Below are 17,419 nucleotides of genomic sequence, written 5' to 3'. Positions count from 1 at the left end.
CCCAGGTATCTGCGGACAACAGGTTGAAAACCACTGATTTATCACAAAAAGCACCACTTCTCTAGTTCCAGTTTTGTTCAGGGAAGAAACAACATTTCTTCTCCAAGAAGATGATGTTACATTGTAAGTGTTACATTTAAAACATTGGAAAGATTTGACTGGATGTGTTTCATTTCTTTATATATTTTATATATCATTTCTTTATATATATTCATTTCTATGACTGTATGCTATGGCAGAAGACTACCAAAAATGCAAAAGTACTCACCACTAGGCTGTATGATGGATGATACAGTGTAAGAGTCAACCTACAGCCTGCAGGCTGGATCCATCCTGCACAGAGGTTGAATCTGTCCTGTGAAAGTCCAGTTCATCCCAGGGGGGCCTAAGGAATCAGGCACATAGCTACACCATGCCACCCATCCCCTCTGCAGCACCCCCTCCTCCATAGCCCTCCATGCTGCTGTCTCATGCCTGCCTTTACCCTTGCCTTGTCCCTCTCCCTTGTCCTTGGGGACAGGGATCGGTGGCAAGGTTAAGCACAGGGCGCTCACTGAGTACTCCTGTTGAAGCTGTCCCATTGCAGAAGATTCAGTGACTGGGATAGGTGGTGGGAGGGGGAGTGTGCATAACTGGGATGGGGTGCATAACTGTAACTGGGATGGGGTAACCTGGGTGACACTCTGTGCTATGAGGCAGCTGTATGTATTTTAAACTAATCTGCCCCTGCACATGAGCCAGCACTCTGCTGAATGCCCTAGCCCCTAGGCCAGTCATACTCATCTCACTGCTTCTGTAATTTTAGCATGCTAGCTTCAACACAAGGATGGGGCAGTTCCTCCATCCAGTGTAGCCCATCGTGTAGCGGGTAGGACACTGTCCTAGCAGTTTGAACCTCCTCAGGCAAAGGAAGAAATTGCACCAGGGTCTACCACAGCCTGAGGGCTCAAGCCACAAGGAAGCAGTGGTGATACAGGTTTCCCTTGCTTTATGTGGGTTCTCTATATGTGAATTCGCTTTTATGCAATAACCCTTTTTTTTAACCAAAAATGTGTTACATGCAAGGTAAATTCACTCTTATGCGATCAGTGTGGTGGAAGCCCACAGTCATCTGCTTTGTGTGGTGCATTGTGGGAGTGACACCATAGGCGGAGGAAGAAAATATTTTTTGTGAGGTCTGAGCTGGGTACAGGTGCCAGGTCCGCAGGGCACCCCGAGAGCTGTGAGCCACGAAGCCGCCCGGCAGCAGCACCTGCAGCCGCTGCTCAGGGCAGGTGGTGCCCTTGCATCTGGAGCTGCAGCTGCCCCGGGAGTGGTGCCATGCCATGTCAGTACAGTCGAGGTCTTGGAACGTATCCCTATTTGTTACCCTGTAAAGTGGATTCCCTTTATTCGAATTCGAGTTATGCGCCATTTTCCAGGAATGCTCATACCACATAAAGCAAGAGAAACCTGTAGTAACACTGTCAAATGCAGGACTTGCCCCTGCCCAGCTCTTAAAGAGGTTGCTTAGGTGCCCGACACCTGGCTGGTGTGCTGGTTCAGGGGGAGTCCCAAGAGGGCAGAGGTCACTTCCTCTAGGAGCAGCTGTCTCTTATGTGTTTCCTGGTAGGGCATGACCACTCTTGTGAATCCTGTTCTGAGGCCTTGCCTGTCGAACCTAGATGCCTAATTAAGGGCTGTAGATTACATGAGACTCTGGGTGCCACTTACCTAGGGCTGGGTGATGCATCACATAGTTCCTTTGGGGATCTACCCCCAAGAAACCAGACACATCATTCAATAATGTGTTTGTTTTATAGGTATTCTGAACCTAATCGAGCGCAGGCTAATCCCACCGGCAGCAAAGATTACGCTTGAGTCGCCTCCAGTTTTACCCAAAGTCGCTCCCCTCCATGAATTTCACAAACGTCACAAGAAGCCTGTTTCAGGTAAGCACAGAGTGTTGGTTGTGACTGTCAGTCAAATCCCAAATTTTGAACCCCTTCCAAAGTCTGGCCCTCAGTATTAATAATGGGTAACTGTCAACACTCAACTGACTTCTGCTTATCTGGAGTGTATGATGCCAGGAGGAGCTGTGTCCAGCTAGAGGAAATTTTAGTCTGACTGGTGGAGAAGGACTACCAAATACAGCAGGCCTGAACAGCAGAATGCAGGCCCCAAGCAAATATCTTTGCCCCTTGCTATAGGAAATCTGTGAGCAGTAACCTGGGGACTGGAATTTTCTGATCAGTTCCTTAGAATTCGAAACATCTCGTAATGGATGGAAGTGGCCAAAAATAAAAAAAAGGGCCACGAGTTATGGCAGTAGCATTGGGGTGCAGTCAAACAAAGTAGAAGCCGATAAGCATTTTACAAGTGATGCAGTATATACACATTGCTTAGGACTTAATCTAGCTGGAGGTGGTCCTGCTTAGTGCATGGGGATGGACTAGATGACCTCCTGAGGTCCCTTCCGACACAGATTTTCTATGATGCTGTGATTGTTGTGGAAATGGGATATACTGTTGGCTGATGCACTGCCTTTTGAAAACTATCTTTTAAAAGTGTATTATGGTTTCCTATAACCTGGTCCCAATCTCTACGGCGACAAATCTGTGCTTAATTCTTTTGGCACGCTCAGACTTACTAGTATTCTTCCCAAAGCTATGCTGTTTATGCCAGAACCATATTTTGTTGACATTTCTTGAAAATAGCCACCTAGTGGAGCATCAAAGCAGTGTGAGATCTTTTTTATGTTATTTAATGGGATGTATTGTGGTAACATTGCACTTTGCTATAGTTGTACAGTATTTCCTTTCAGCAATGAAACCTTGTGCTGCCTTTCTGCATTGGTACAGGGAAGATGAGTAGGAAGGTGGATGCTGTCACAGACATCTTCACTTATCCAGACCCAAAGACAACTGTCAATGGCACGTGCTTCTCCAACAAGGGTAACATTGCACCGCCCCCGTCTAACATCTCCGTGGACTCAGCTAGGAGATCAAAGCGAGTGTGGACACAGCCAACGCCGGGGCAAGAGGTAGCACTTTGCATCTCACCTCAGCCAAAGATATGTAGGCAGTGGCAGCCACAAGATCTTATTGTGCGAATCTTCAGCACCATCTTCAGCAAATCTGCTTTAGGATGTGATCTGTATCTTTGAATCAGGATATGAAGGCCTGATCCAAAGTCTGTTGAAATTAATAGACAGCCCTCCTCTGATAGCAGTTTCACTTTTGAACCTGCCGCCTCTCCCCTAATTCTTGCATCGTTCGTATAGGCAAATAGAATGTCTCGTTTCACTATAACAGGGAACGGGAAAGGAGCATGACCCTGGCTGATTGATTATTTGAGGCTTGATGGTTGTTCTTAGCCTCTATGCATAAGGGGCATCTCTCTCCCTTTATGTGCAACTGAATTGCAGTGTTGCATACCAAACAGTTCTGGAGTTTTGCTTGACCTTTGCAGACATCTGAGCCATTAGAGTGCTGATCCATGCTGTAGCCCAGAGGAGAATTGAAGATGAAAAATAAAGCAACCCTGGAAATGGAAGCTAGGATGTGAATTAGATAATAACAATTTAAATAAAAAAAAATCTGCAAAAATACTTGAAAATAGTGAAGTCAAATGAAAACCAGAGTTGCTGAGCTGCAGGCCAACCCTTCTAATGGAGGCAGAAGTTCTGGTGGGTGTCAGAAGAGATGGCCTTTGCAGGTAGCCATGGGTGGAAGATCAGGGTGTGTTTGTAGAGAAGGAGGTTACCCATTCATTCATGATTGTATGAATGAGAAGGCAATGTTGCTGTAGTTGTAAAATCTTTGCGTGGTAAATCATACTTATAGTGGGACCAGCTGACCATATCAGTGTCCACAGAACTTTTATATAAAAAGATCAAGCGTAGATCCCTTGAGCAATTAATATATTTTCTATAAAAATGTTAATAGTCTTGAATGACCCCTGGGGTACATTTCTGGTAATGGGTTTTATGATATATATGGGCCAGTCTTTGTGGTTATGACATGTATATGTTAAATCAATACAAGGAGTACATTTCTAGATCCATAACTTCCCATAGCTGCGTGGTAAATGATACTATGAGAATGTACATTGGCCACTTATTTGTCAGCAACTGCAATTATTTTTTAATCTGTGGTTGTGGTCTCTTTCCACAGACCTCACAAATGATGCCATTTGAGTCCTTCCAGAATTCAGTTTTGGATTACGACATAGCTATTCACAATGGTGCTATAGACCATAAGGCTCCAGCCTTCCTGGCATTTAAGCAGTACTACTGTTTGTCCTGGGGAAGTATTCTCTCTCTCTTGGAACATGTTGGGAAGCTGCTCAAGGACTACGCCATACCATTAGCTATAATAAAAAGCAGAAATTTGGTGGAGCTTGTATCAGATTTTGAACTTGACTGGAGGCCAAGCAGAGATGACATTCTGTCCATGATAAAGAACCGATCCACTGTGAAAAGACTCTTAAATCAACCTGGCCGGCGATACAAAGGGCAAGATGGTACTGAAATGGCTGCCACAAAGATCCAGGCAATGTGGAGGCGCTATCAGGCCAGAAAAGCCTACATCCATTTCAGGCAGCAGCAGCGGGCATCAGGTGTGATTGCCATTTCTTGGCTCTTGCATTCTCGCATGGCACGTGTAAAAAAGACCCTGAAGGAATCACGTCGGAGACACCTGGAGAATTTTTACATCAGGGCCAAGGTGTGCGGTGCTGCCAGCTGTTACGGCAGGACTTCTTTTCTAAACATCTCTTGCTTGACTGATTGCAATAAGCTGTTTCCATTTTTTTTCCCTTTAACCATACACTTGTCCGAGCATCATATTTCATCCTTCATCAGTGATTCAGCCTTTGTGGCTGCAAAATCTGTTGTAATTTTTCTATGGAGAATGTCCCTTCATGTTGACTTTGGTAGTTCTGTCAGAAAATCAATGTTTTAACTGCATTACCTTAGCTCCCTATATATACCTTGTGGCACTTAATTTGCTGGAAAAAAATCCCTCCCTTGTCTACATTGCTGTCACCACTTTGTCAGAAAGTATTTAAGTTTGGAGACAGCCTTTTAATTAGTGCTCACAATTTCATTTATGTTTGCTTTCCCCTTTTTTTTCATTCATATTCTGTTAATTAAGTGAGCAGCCTCTAATCTTCCCCTGCCAGTAGCTTCATGTAGCCACCTAATTAAATTAATTGGGGAAGATGTTTTAAGTATGTAATTAAATCAATTAATATAATTTATGCCTGGCTTAACTGTACAGTGGAAAAACAGCTGAAGTTTGACTCGATGAATCCACTACAGCTTCCTGTCACTGATCAATGCTCTTCTTGATTTTTAGCATCTGGCAGCCAACTGGAATCGCATCAGGACCTCCAGGAGGACTATTATCCATATCCCATCATTAGGTATAACACTTTTGCCTGCAAATCTATCAGCAACCTCTATTACCCACCACATTATGACTCCTTGATTGAGTTCAAGGAAGGCCCCTTGTTTTATTCAAATTGGTCTCGGCAGGAAAATGTTCTCGACATGATGAGAGTAATAACACAGGGCCCTCGCTTGAAACGGCGTTTAATTTGGGGATTAAGCAAATAAAGTCATTATGTGGGGGTTGCTATTCAGTGGAGAGGTGATTTGCTGTAATTCGCTTTCATCTGTATGAAATGAACTAAAAAGTTGTATTTTTCCCCCTGAAATAACAGATAATGCTTTCAGTCTTCTTTAATGATAGGAGAACATGGGCCTGTGTGTGTTGTTGCTGTTACAGCAATAAGCTGGGATATTGCTTGTACACTGTTTTTAATCAAATGTGCAGTCAAAATGATAAGCTACATTCTCTGAAATTATTTAGTTCTAATTACGAGCAGATGGGATGCTTTATTTGCACCTAGGGCGCCTGAGCAAAAGGAAATGCTGTGTGAACAAGAATAATTAAGAAGTTGAATAGTGTTTTTTGCGCTTAAATAATCTGCAGTTTCATGTTAATTAGCACTAATGTAATTATTTAATTACATTTATGAATTGGGGAACTTAAAAGCTGTTTTCTGCAAAGCAACGGTAAAGTGTAGGTGTTTAGAAATTACAGAATATGATTTCTTGGGAATTTCCAAAATGCACTGATAATCTCTTAAAACTTGAACTGCTTTCAAAATGTTTGTAATTTGATTTATTTTTTTACACTTATGTAGCAAATTAATTGACCTTATAGAGCTTAGATTTCATAAAGTGAATTGGTTTAGATTTTGAATTATTGAAAACTGTAAATAATTTCCAAGTCTCTCATATTTAGGGCATATGTAACCTTAAATTTTATGAGAAAATAATTCTACTAATTATATTTAAGATAAATATACAATCAGTGAAATACTGTTTTGAATTACACATTGATCTTAAACTCTCAAATGAATTAGCATAGCAAGTTAAATTAAATAAGAGGCTTCCAATTTTAAAAATTAACAGCTTTTATAATAATATTTAAATTCCAAGACTTTTGAACCAGTTGAAAATGGGGATGATGCAGAAAAACAATTATCAAAGAATATCTAAGGTTAATTAGTCTTATAAACACAAATCAACAGCCTTTCCAGGTAAAATATTTTTAAAGTGGCATTGTTGTTGTTTTTATTTGTATTTTGAATTTGTATATAAAAAAATTAGACTATAGGGGAAATATCTCTGGTATTTGGGTTGTGAGGCCCTGTTCCTTCCAGCAAAATGCACAGATAGTTTTTGAAAATATTTCAAACATCTTGGTAACTCCTTTTAGTTAACTAAGAAATCCATTCTTATTTGATATTTGACCTGGAGTCTGGGCTTTGATCTTGCAGTATGCTGCATGCATGTTGCAGGCTGCCTCTCTTTAAGAAGTCACTGGCTTAGGGCATTAAAAAGGAATCTTTTCCTGTGAAAATATAGACAGTATTAAATAAAGTTCATTTCTAAGAAAGCATCTGAACTTGTAAATGATTTGACTAGCCAAAGAGGGAAATATTAAAGCAATAGTGACCAAAACACTGATGCATAAGGCATTACTAAAAATATATATTCATGCTTGTTTAATGTAAATTATGCAATGACATTCAGATTCATTCTATAGACTTCTGTTTTTTAGATATATTCCAAATTCCTACAAATATTTTGTCCATTTTGAAAAACTAGCATATACACATAATGTTTTTAAGAATGTATTTAGAGGGAGCTGCTTTTCAGAGATACTTATGTAGAATAAGAAAAAGCTCAGAGCTGGCCAGGTTGGTATTAATAGAACTTTGAACACAGCTTCAATTTCAAATTTTGAAAACCTGTTGTTTTCTAGTTTCATGAACTAAGAACCTTTGAATGTTTTTTTTTTTAACTGAATAAAGAGGGAACATTTTGAAATGTTTAATTATTCTACTCTGCATGGGTGTCATTTTGTAAAGACATTTTCATACGATTTTTGACCTATCACTAAGTCATGTCCAGCTACCATCTTTGTGCAATTTATCAGAACATCTTCTCCAATTGTTATTTTTCTCTGATATATACTGTAATGCCACTTTTGAGAAACAGCTGCTAATTACTTCTAGCCAAGGCACCAAAACAGCTCCTTTTTTGGCCTAATTGAATGTTGGAATAAATAAGCCTAATTATGTATTATTTACACTTGAGACTACAGCACTCTGAACAAATAATATGCATTTCATAATCTGAGGATGGAAAAAAAAAGACCCTTATTCCGTACTGGGCAAAATTCTGACTGAGCTCAATGGGAATTTTGCAAAGGAAGCCAGTCATTGATCAATATAAAACATTTCTAAATTTTATTGTAAAGTCAGGGAAAAGCAAGTGATCACCAAAGAATGCAAGTTTGACAAGAATTTCTTAAACAACTGTTGTTTTTTCTCTGAAGAATTGTTAACCAAAAATTGGAGGGTAAGAGTCTGACTCCATTGAAGTCCTGTCGACTTCAGTGGAATCGGGATTTCCCCCATGTTTCAGCCCAATTCTTCTCTCACGCAGGTAGACTTCCATTGATGTGGCCATTGTGTTAATTGTGAATTTCTCGGCGTGTTGTGGTTTGAGGAATGTTTCAGAATCACGTCAAGTACCCGTTCTCCGCGTGTATCTCGGGGAGGGCGCCAGAGGGTGTGTGGGGGGTGGAATTAGTGAGATGATTAGTTAAAAGGACACTGCCTAGTTAAAAAGTACCGTGTTTCATGGAGCACCTTTTCTTTTCTTTCCTTTCTTTCGTTCTTTCTTTCTATAACAAATCTTGAAATTATTAAAATTGAATTTAAAAAATATATTTCTCTTTCATGATCTAAGCCTTGTTACCTTGTGCATGTCTCCCAGCAGATTTTAGTCCATTTTACTTGTGTTCGCGGTCTCCTTAGTCTTTCACAATCCTTGTAGATTAATACGGCAATGCAATATTTGGGTTGTAGATATAAGAGAATGTTTTGTCTTTTCATTAGGTTGTTTTAAAATAATGAATCCATTTTTACAAAAAAAATCATTTTAAGCCATGTAATATTAAGCCATTGATCACATCTCATTTCCACTTGCGAAAATCTTATAACTCTTCTCATCCTTAATACGTATTCCAAGCAAGGCCTTAATGGACTGAAATTATCCACTAGGAATTTATAATCCTCTTAATTCAATTAATGTATAAATATAACTTTTGCTATATTTTATCATTACACTAACAAATACTACTGCTTGATTTAAGGCTTAGTTCAATACAAGAGGAGTATTTCAGCCAGTGAGAATGGAGAGCTCCTGTGATATAATTTCCTAATAAAACTGTTACTATTTTGTTATAACTATTTTACTCTGTAACATTGCTTTTCAGAAACTTTGCATAATATACTAATTTTGCAGCTTCCTGCATCACTTTTCTTATCACCCTTCCTCACGCATCATCACACATCTGTGCTTTGTTTCCCACATCTTAAACCCTCTTCGCTGTTTAATGTGAGAGTATCTCCCACCCAACACTCTCACCCCTTAAGTAAATGATGTTCCAACTGAATACTGGGACTTCCTACTTGACGTCCTAAGTATATTTAGTAAAATTAAGAGATTTGTTTTAGCACACAAGCTCAGTACAATAGGGCAGCATTAGCTGGTTGAACTCTAACCACTGTTTTTGCCTCTCTTCCCGATAGGCACAAAACACCTACACTTGAACTGCCTTGTCTCTGCTCTCTCTCCACTTCACACCCCTACTTCTGTTTTTCAGAGGCAATTCTGAGAAGTCTTGTGAGTTGTTTGCTGAGGACAGGCACTAATGAAAACAGGCAAGACCTATTTAGAAAGTGCCATTTAGTGTGGAGTGGATCATGGCGGGCGCTGAATGGGGGAGAAGATAGTAGCCCATTTACCAGCAACTTGTACTCTCTTTTTCAGTTACGTTGTAATCTCCCCTCACTTGTCAGTTGGGAGTAATTCCAGTGAAGTCCAGTGAAGGCACACAGTAGTGTGAGAGAAGCAGATCCTCAGTGTCCGTTTGGTACCAGACCGCTCGCTGCACTTGGACACAAGGATCCGCAGTTCTCACCCTGAGATACTAACTTCTTTCATAGACCAGCTCAGCCCTGGGCACATGATGCCTATGGCAAGTTGAGGGGTTTATTCTACAGTGCTCAAGCACTGCAGGCTTTGGAGACCTGATTGCTTCCACCTGGCTGATTTCATCCTCATTTTGGAGCATTATTTAGCTATGGCTGTTCATACAGACAGAGTTGTGATTCTGTGAATCTGAAACAGTGGTATGTCTCTGGCTAGAGCTCATGATAAACAAATTATATGCAGTTAAAAATGGACCAAGGAGGTGATTTAGTGCCCATCCGCCGATCATTGGTAACCGCTTGGGAGGCCCACTGTGTCCTTTGATAAGCAGAAATGAACTGTGACTATTAAGGAGTTTTTTCAATTAGGAGTAAACTGATATAGCTCCTTGTACTGCAGGATGGAACAGACACACGGACCGTTTAGTGCAGATCAGCTGACGTGGGATAAGCCCCAGCCATGGGTGCATCCAGAATTTTGAAAAGGGAGGTGCAGATAGTGAGATACATCATCACATATAAAACGGCACATCATTTTCTGCAGTTAAAAATAAACTAGAAGCTTTACCAATACTCCGGGAGCCTCAGGCTGCATTATTTAGTTTAAGCTTGAAGCAAAAGCAAATATAAATTCATTGGAATGAGTTAAAAACAATCAGCAGGGCTGTGAAATAGGAGCTCCATTACCAACAGCAGCCGACATTAAAAGCAAACCGTTAAAAAGAAGAGAGGTTGTTAATACCCATGGAATGAAGAGTTTAGAAGGGATCAGGTGGATTATAATAAGCCATGAAATAAGTGACTCCCTTGGCAGTGCCTGACTAGAAGTGCTGCTGCCACTGCCAGCAGTTGGTTTTTAACTTTGGGTGGTGGAGCAGGAATCAATGGCATGTGCGAGTGCACCAGTGTAACCCCCTCCTAGATCCATCCATGGCCCCAGGCCCTTAAATTTGGTACAGTTAGTTCCTCCGTACCTGCAAAAGCACTTGAATTCTTCATATTCTTTCAAATGCAATTCAGCTGCCTAATATTTTGGTAACACATGAGTTGAATGCAGAATTGCACATCTCAAAACAACCATGGAAGTGCAAGTTTAATTCAAAATGGACTGACTAGACAGGTGAGCACTATAGTTGTGGACGAAGTTGTTCTAAGCTGGGGGATGTGGAGCAGATAACGTCTCTCTGTAATCGGTGATGCTTGGTCACCAGCCAGGTAAGCTCAGAGCCTGAGAAGTGCCAGGACTGACTGTTGGGGTAGTACATGCTGCTAGCTGTTAGGTGCTGATGCACGAGGAGTGAGGTCCTGGTTTCACTGAACTCAAATGGAGTTGTGCCAGTGGGCAAATGTATGGGTGAATTGGTGTATATTTTTTTTCATTTAGGTAACCTGTTTAAAAACCAATAACATAGTGTAGCTGGTTTAATATTCCTTTGCATTTACAAAGTACACCAATATAAAACTGACTGAAATTTGCTCCACCTTTAAACACTTGCCCTTTGAAGTACTTTGCCATTTTCCAAATGGCAGTCTGCATATGTTTTTCCTGCCAAAATTGGCTCCTTAAATACAAAACGGTGTTTTTCTGGGAACTAGTAGCCTGCTTTTATATGCCTGAAAGCACCACTTCTTAGTGGATTACTAATAGCACTAGCTGTCAGGAAGCTTACTGTAGTCTCTGCTCTGCCACTGACTTGCCTGGGAACCTTGTGGGAGTTGCTTAAAGGCCTGATGCCTCAGTTTTCCCATCTGTGAAATGGGGCCCTATGTTGCAGACATTCCATGAAATTCAGATGTTCTGAAGATTAAAATCAACATTTTCCTGAACTACCCGCTAATACTATAGTTCCATGGAAACTAATGTTCCAGGTTCAGCAAGACTGATTGATGTTATGTGCTTGATCTGGGGCATCCAAAATTAGGGGCTGCTTTAGAAAGACATGGATTAAATCTTTGCAGCCTTTCATTTTAGTATCTCCTTTTGTGCTTCCATGCATGACAGGGTGGCACTGCCATCCCATTTGCAATGCTGCTGGCTACTTGTAACTAGTTTTCTAATCAAGACCCCCTCTGGCAGACCCACTGATATAGTTATCTTTCCATACGATAACACTTCAATCTTAAACGAATTTTAGTTCAAACACATTCTTTTTAGTTGCAGAGGTGGGGAGCTAGTCCCGTGCAAATGTATGGGAAAACGAAGCGATTGAGCGTTCCCAGCTCTTGTTAACAGACCAGCCAAGAGTATCTGTTAAACATGCGGTGTTAGGCTGGACATCCTATTGATTTAATGACAGCTCTACCAACCAGTAATTGATTTTATGTGTTTATTATAATTTTTTTCAGCAGGTTCCTTTAAGATTTGCCGAATTTGAAAGTCTGCACAATTAGAGATTATAGTGCCTATAGACACGCTATTTTCAAGAGCCTTTTAGAAGATGAGGATGTAATCGGATAGAAATCTGACCTCTGAATAGATAATCCTAGCTCTGACGGATTGTTACTCACCCATTGCATCCTCTCTAACGAAGTGATCAGATGTCACTGACATTGTACTCTGGACCAGCTCTTCAATGAGACATTGTTGCCTTTTATCTTTGAGGGAAATTGTGATAGAAAAGACTGCTTGGTCAGAAAGGAGCTGTAATTATGGTAATGTTTATTTCTCTTTGCCATTTCAAGGAAAACACATAATATGCACAAATCCAAGTAATCAGGGATGTATTTGGTAGCCGTGTTGGTCTGGACAAAAAGAATGAGTTCTAGATTTTTGCAAATCCAAGTAAGAGGAACATACTTTTTGGTTATAGAATTCATCACATTTATAATGTTCAAGTCCTTATCCAAAGATTTTCTGATACACAGGCAGGATGTTGCTGCTGTCCATTAATAAAAGTAGCAAATTATTTCACAAATGTTATGCTACATACGGAGTAACATATTAGAAACCTGAAATGCTATGTCCTCATTGCTGCAAAAAAACATAATTGCATTAGAGAGAGAGAGAGATGAGGGTATTTTAGACAGCTCAAAAGGCCACATTTCTGGAAATTGTAAAGACAAAAATATAATATCAGTAGGGATTTTATTAGCATTAAACTTTAAGGTTTTTTGATCTTCCTGTTTGCTGTATATATTTTCTTTAGCAATCAGGTTCAGCAACCTGTTAATAAAGACAACCAAGGGGTTCAGCCTAAATTTGGCTGTTAGTTCATAATGAATTTGAGATGCATTTGCAATATATTGGATGGGAGCTATTCACAACCCTGTAAACCACAGTTCTGTAACAGGAACATACTGGGCATTTCTCTCCAGCATTAAAATGCTCAGTGTGTTTTCCCACTCCTGATATTTTACTCCATCAGTAAAAATAAAAGTAAACTGATTGAAGCTTTTATAATAGTAAGATCAGTTTCTTGGCTGGCCTTCTATGGGCCCACCTCTCCTCCCGGGTGCAGCAGCAGTAGGATTTCTTTTGATTCAAACAGGAGCAGAACTGCACTCTACATTTGTACTTCAAAATGGTTTGTTTATTTATTTATTTATTTTAATAAACTTCTTTGCCGTGGGGTAAGATTACCCTAGAAAATGGATTTTCTTCAACAGGAAAATTTAATTAATATATCTAAGATCTGATGTCTCTAATACACCTGTTAAGCTTTATATTGATTAATATTTCGGTGCAATCTTGGGCTTGTGTGTGTGTGTTTTTTTTGTTAGGTTATTCCCAAAGCATTCGTGAGAATATGTCTGACTTTGCTCTCCAGCAGAATTTGCAGATGGGAAGGCTGTGTGACATCCAAGGTACAGTCAGAGCAATCAGCTGCCTTCTTTGCTGTTGTCTCTCATCCTTAAGTAAAGAAGAAACACTGGGAAGGATTTCCTTGCTGTTGTGATCTTGAATTTAGAGAGTGTACATGCTCAAAAGAGGCTTATAATAGTGGGTCAGTCTTTTGTGCCATTTGCTGCTTCTTGAGATGTTCTTAAGGAGAGCACATGATTTCCTTTTGATTCTGCAGTGAAGTGAGACAATATGATCCTGCAGGGTGCTTGGGTAGTCTGCGGTGCATAGCAGTCTGCACAAGCAGGTTCATAATTCTGCAACTCTGCATTCAGAGTCGTGTTGGGAGAAGAAAAAAAAAGAGATGCTGGAAATGACTAAGCCCTTATTTAAACCAGCTTTTTTAATTAGCAAAGGAGGCAAGAAGCATACATTAGAAAGTTTTCCCCAGCATGACAGTCCTCCTTTAAGCAAAGCAATGAAGAATATGAATTTGTCAATGCCCAACTTTGTTGGCTTCCTGGAATGACATCCTTTACATGATTCATATATATTTCAGTATCATTATTATTTCATAAATGCCATTTAGTAAGCTTGTAACAAAATGGTATTAGTTCCAGAAATTTACAGTAGCCTAAAATAATAATGTAATTGCCTTTATATATTATCTAGGCACTCATATTGTTTTGTTCCACAGTGCAGTTTTTATTTTTCTGTAAAGATAGATTTGTTACATTTCACCTGTTAGAAAGTTTAAGGGACAGCACCAGCCTTACACAAATGGTCACTACCGAATGAATCTAGTGACAGGAAGATTACATTGTGGCTAAAAAATTATTTACTGAAATTTAAAAGAAATCCACATATAAAGAACTGTAATGATTATCATATGTAATATGCTTAATTTGTGCCAAATGGAGGGGAAAAATGTTTGCCACATTTGGTTCCCTGATTTCTTTAGATTATCACGGTGATTCTATTATATATTAATATGATCGGATACTTCTAAAGTCTGTCTACGCAGCCCATCTCATGTCCAAAAGAGAACATGATAGCTGTCAGTAAGGTAGTACGAGCAGTAGTTAATTCAGGCTTGCAAAATCCTATTCATTTGCAGGGGTAAGTTGACAGGTTAGATCAAGATGATTGGCTCTTTCATCATCACAGCGAAGATGGGTGACTAGTGTCTGTGTCCAGGCTGGTCACTTTTCAGGGCATTTTTGCAAATCTAATTAAGTGATTGAATGTGAAATTGCATATCGACCAGAGATCAAACAGGCTCTTCCCCTCATCTCAATTACTTCTCAAAATTCTGCGGTAATGAAATCTTCTTTATGTGGTTCTGCAGAGCTCAGTTTATAGGCCAGATTCTCAGCTGGCATAAATTGTTTTAATACCGCAGTTGAGATTTTGGCCTGTATTTATTTTGCAAGTTATTTTCCTGCAGTTGTGCACCAAATCAAAGAAACAAATGGAATTCCTTACTCTAAGTCATTTATAAAACTAGTTTCATACTTTCCTCTGTACTGCGTTCCCCCTAGCTTTTAATTGCTGCCCACCCTTTTGCAGGTAGTAATAATTTGTCATTGGCCCTTTCAGGGCTTTCACTCCAAAGCCAAGTGAAGAGAATGGAAGGATTTGCATTGACTTCAGTAAGAATTGGTAGGGCCCCTAGTAGTGCTTTTTGCATTTGAAAACCCCGAAGTGCCTTGTCAGGCTCAAACTCCACTGATGTCACAAACTCATTAGTGTTTAACGTTAACGTTCTGCAGAAACGCACTGATTCCAGTTTTCCATGGTAGGATTACCAGAGTCTGACACTCTTACACATCTAATTGTTTACACACACAGTCTCTCAGCCCAAGTCGTTTCACATGCAAGACCCCAGATTTTCACACCGGGGTTTTTAGCTAGCCAATCTGCATGCACACATGCTCTGCAGCAGTCATTAATGACATCCTACAGTGAGCTTTTATGTGGACAGGACAAGGATAAGAACAGGCCGTGCCGAATCCAGGCAGAGTATGAAATTGCAATTTCATCAGCTTTCTAAAGTTAATAGCTCAGTTTTATAATTTGCAGAAGTTAATGGGATACATTTTTAAAGCAGTGCGCAATTCCCATTGATGGTAATAAGAGTCGCGCAGCTAAATCCCCTTGTAACGCTTTGAAAATTCTGCCCCCAATGTGTTCTGCAGATTGAATTCTGGAAACTAGCTATTTCTTTGCACTGCTGACCTGTCTTTGGAGAAATGCTGAAGCACAGAAAATGCAGTTAAACCAGTAAGGTTTGGGAATTACAAATCTCATTTTATTTCCTGCATGCTTTTAGTTGTTTGTTAGCAAATGGTCAGGAATTGTCAGCGAACCAGCTCACGACAGAGTTTACCTTGCTTGTGAAAATGAACACTGTGCCCCTTTGTTTTAGATGCCAACGTGGACGTCATCTACATCTGCCCCCTTCATCTGAGTGAGGAGTTACTGCAGTATTACAATAAACTCCTGGGTCTGCAGGCAGCTGTTAGATCTGGGAACCCTGAGGACATGGGTGACCTGCAGGACAGGTTCAAAATTCTCACCCCTGAAGCTATAAACAGCTTCCCTGTGAGTTTGTCTTCTAATTACTACAGCTTGAGGGATGCAGTAAAATTAAATTGGAAATTTTATAACTTGTAACGCTCTGGTACACATCAGTGAAATATTATTGCAAGTTTAAGAGCTTTACTGATTAGACTACTAGTTAGACCATTGGAAATAAATATCCCAGTTTAGCTTTATAGTCGTAGTTGAGGTACCCCAATTGTCTGAAGCCCGCTATCCAGCTTCTGTTTGTCTGGGACTGGGAACTTGATAGATTTATAACTCTGAGCAAAACGTAACAATAAAAGTATTTCTGTTACTCAAAATTTACTTCCTTATAGCTGAAGAGCCCTTCATCCATTCATGCATGCATTCATTCATATGATGTTTACTGCAATTAAATCCAATTCATAGCCTTTTTTTAAAGAATGGCCCCTTAAAAGTGTTTGTAAGATTTTGTTAACTTTGGTTAAGTCCTGTCAAGGCAGTTTGATGACCAGGTATTGAATATCAAGAGACCCAAAGCACTAGTGCTCTAAATCCAGTGTTTCTGAAATACTGCAATACAGTTAAGTTTATATATGGCATGGGGGCATATTATACTGTAAATCTTAAGTCCATAGCAGGTGACCTGCTATTTGACGTGTATGAAACTTGATGATCTTTGCTAGATTTCATACATTAGGTCTATACTCAAAGCCCCTGCTCTAGTTTTTTTGGAAAAAGAAATATCCATCTCTCTAGGTGTTCTTTTTCATATAGTAATTTGTTGCATAGTTTCTCTGAAAACAACTCTTTCAGAAGGCAAAGAAGCCATTTATATTTGTTGTATGTAAGATGATAATTCTATGTTTTGTTACTACCCTGTGCAAATGTATTCTCTCTCAAATTTACCTCATTCTAGGTCTCAATTCAGCAAAGCCTTTAGGCATGTGTGGAGGTCCACTTCTGTTCAGCAAAGCACCTTTGTATATGTGCATAACTTTAAGCACATGCTTATGTGCTGTGCTGAATAAGGAGGGATTGCTGAATGGGGACCATGGCTGTGTGTAGATGAAATGAGGGGCATGTGTGCACAGCACTTTAAAGCGGGTTAAATGCTTTTGCATTGCATTAATGGTGTTAGTGTTTGCACATGTCGGCGGTGTGTTGCACATTCATTTTAGCCGCTGTAGCAAATTCAGTGGCATAATGCACCTTAAATGACTTGGGGCACAGCAAACTAAAACTCTGAAGAGGAGTTTCAGTTTGCTGCCCTTGGGCCGCGGAGCGAAGCACCGGGCTCCATGCAGCTCAGGGGCTGCGCAGGAAGGCGTGCAGGCTGCCTGGCAGCAGCCCGGGAAAGCAGGCTCCGCCCAAGATCTTTTTTTTTCCGCTGGAGCCTGCCTGTCTGCATGAGCTGCGTGGGGGCCTGGTGCTTCCCTCCACAGCTGCCTTGCCCCCCAGGACCACCCAAGCCGGATGCCTGTGGGCAAGTGCTGCCTGCGCCGGGGGGGGGGA

General features: G+C 40.3%; 1 protein-coding gene across 2 annotated transcripts in view; it reads left to right on the top strand.

Annotated features, from left to right (window-relative positions):
• The window catches only part of IQCH (IQ motif containing H), a 115,759-nt gene that overhangs the window by 29,926 nt on the left and 68,414 nt on the right, over positions 1–17,419 (top strand). For both annotated transcript variants that reach the window (XM_090028365.1, XM_090028364.1), the window contains exons 7-12: positions 1,803–1,931; positions 2,841–3,022; positions 4,155–4,706; positions 5,340–5,406; positions 13,279–13,362; positions 15,768–15,943. In XM_090028365.1, coding sequence (XP_089884491.1) covers positions 1,803–1,931; positions 2,841–3,022; positions 4,155–4,706; positions 5,340–5,406; positions 13,279–13,362; positions 15,768–15,943 — 1,190 coding nt within the window. The remainder of the gene's footprint in view (positions 1–1,802; positions 1,932–2,840; positions 3,023–4,154; positions 4,707–5,339; positions 5,407–13,278; positions 13,363–15,767; positions 15,944–17,419) is intronic.

The sequence above is a fragment of the Crocodylus siamensis genome, chromosome 15 (assembly GCF_052110815.1).
Source record: "Crocodylus siamensis isolate JL-2025a chromosome 15, ASM5211081v1, whole genome shotgun sequence".
NCBI classification, from domain to species: domain Eukaryota; kingdom Metazoa; phylum Chordata; order Crocodylia; family Crocodylidae; genus Crocodylus; species Crocodylus siamensis.
Note: the sequence above shows the minus strand (reverse complement) of the source record. Positions and strands in the feature narration are given on the sequence as shown.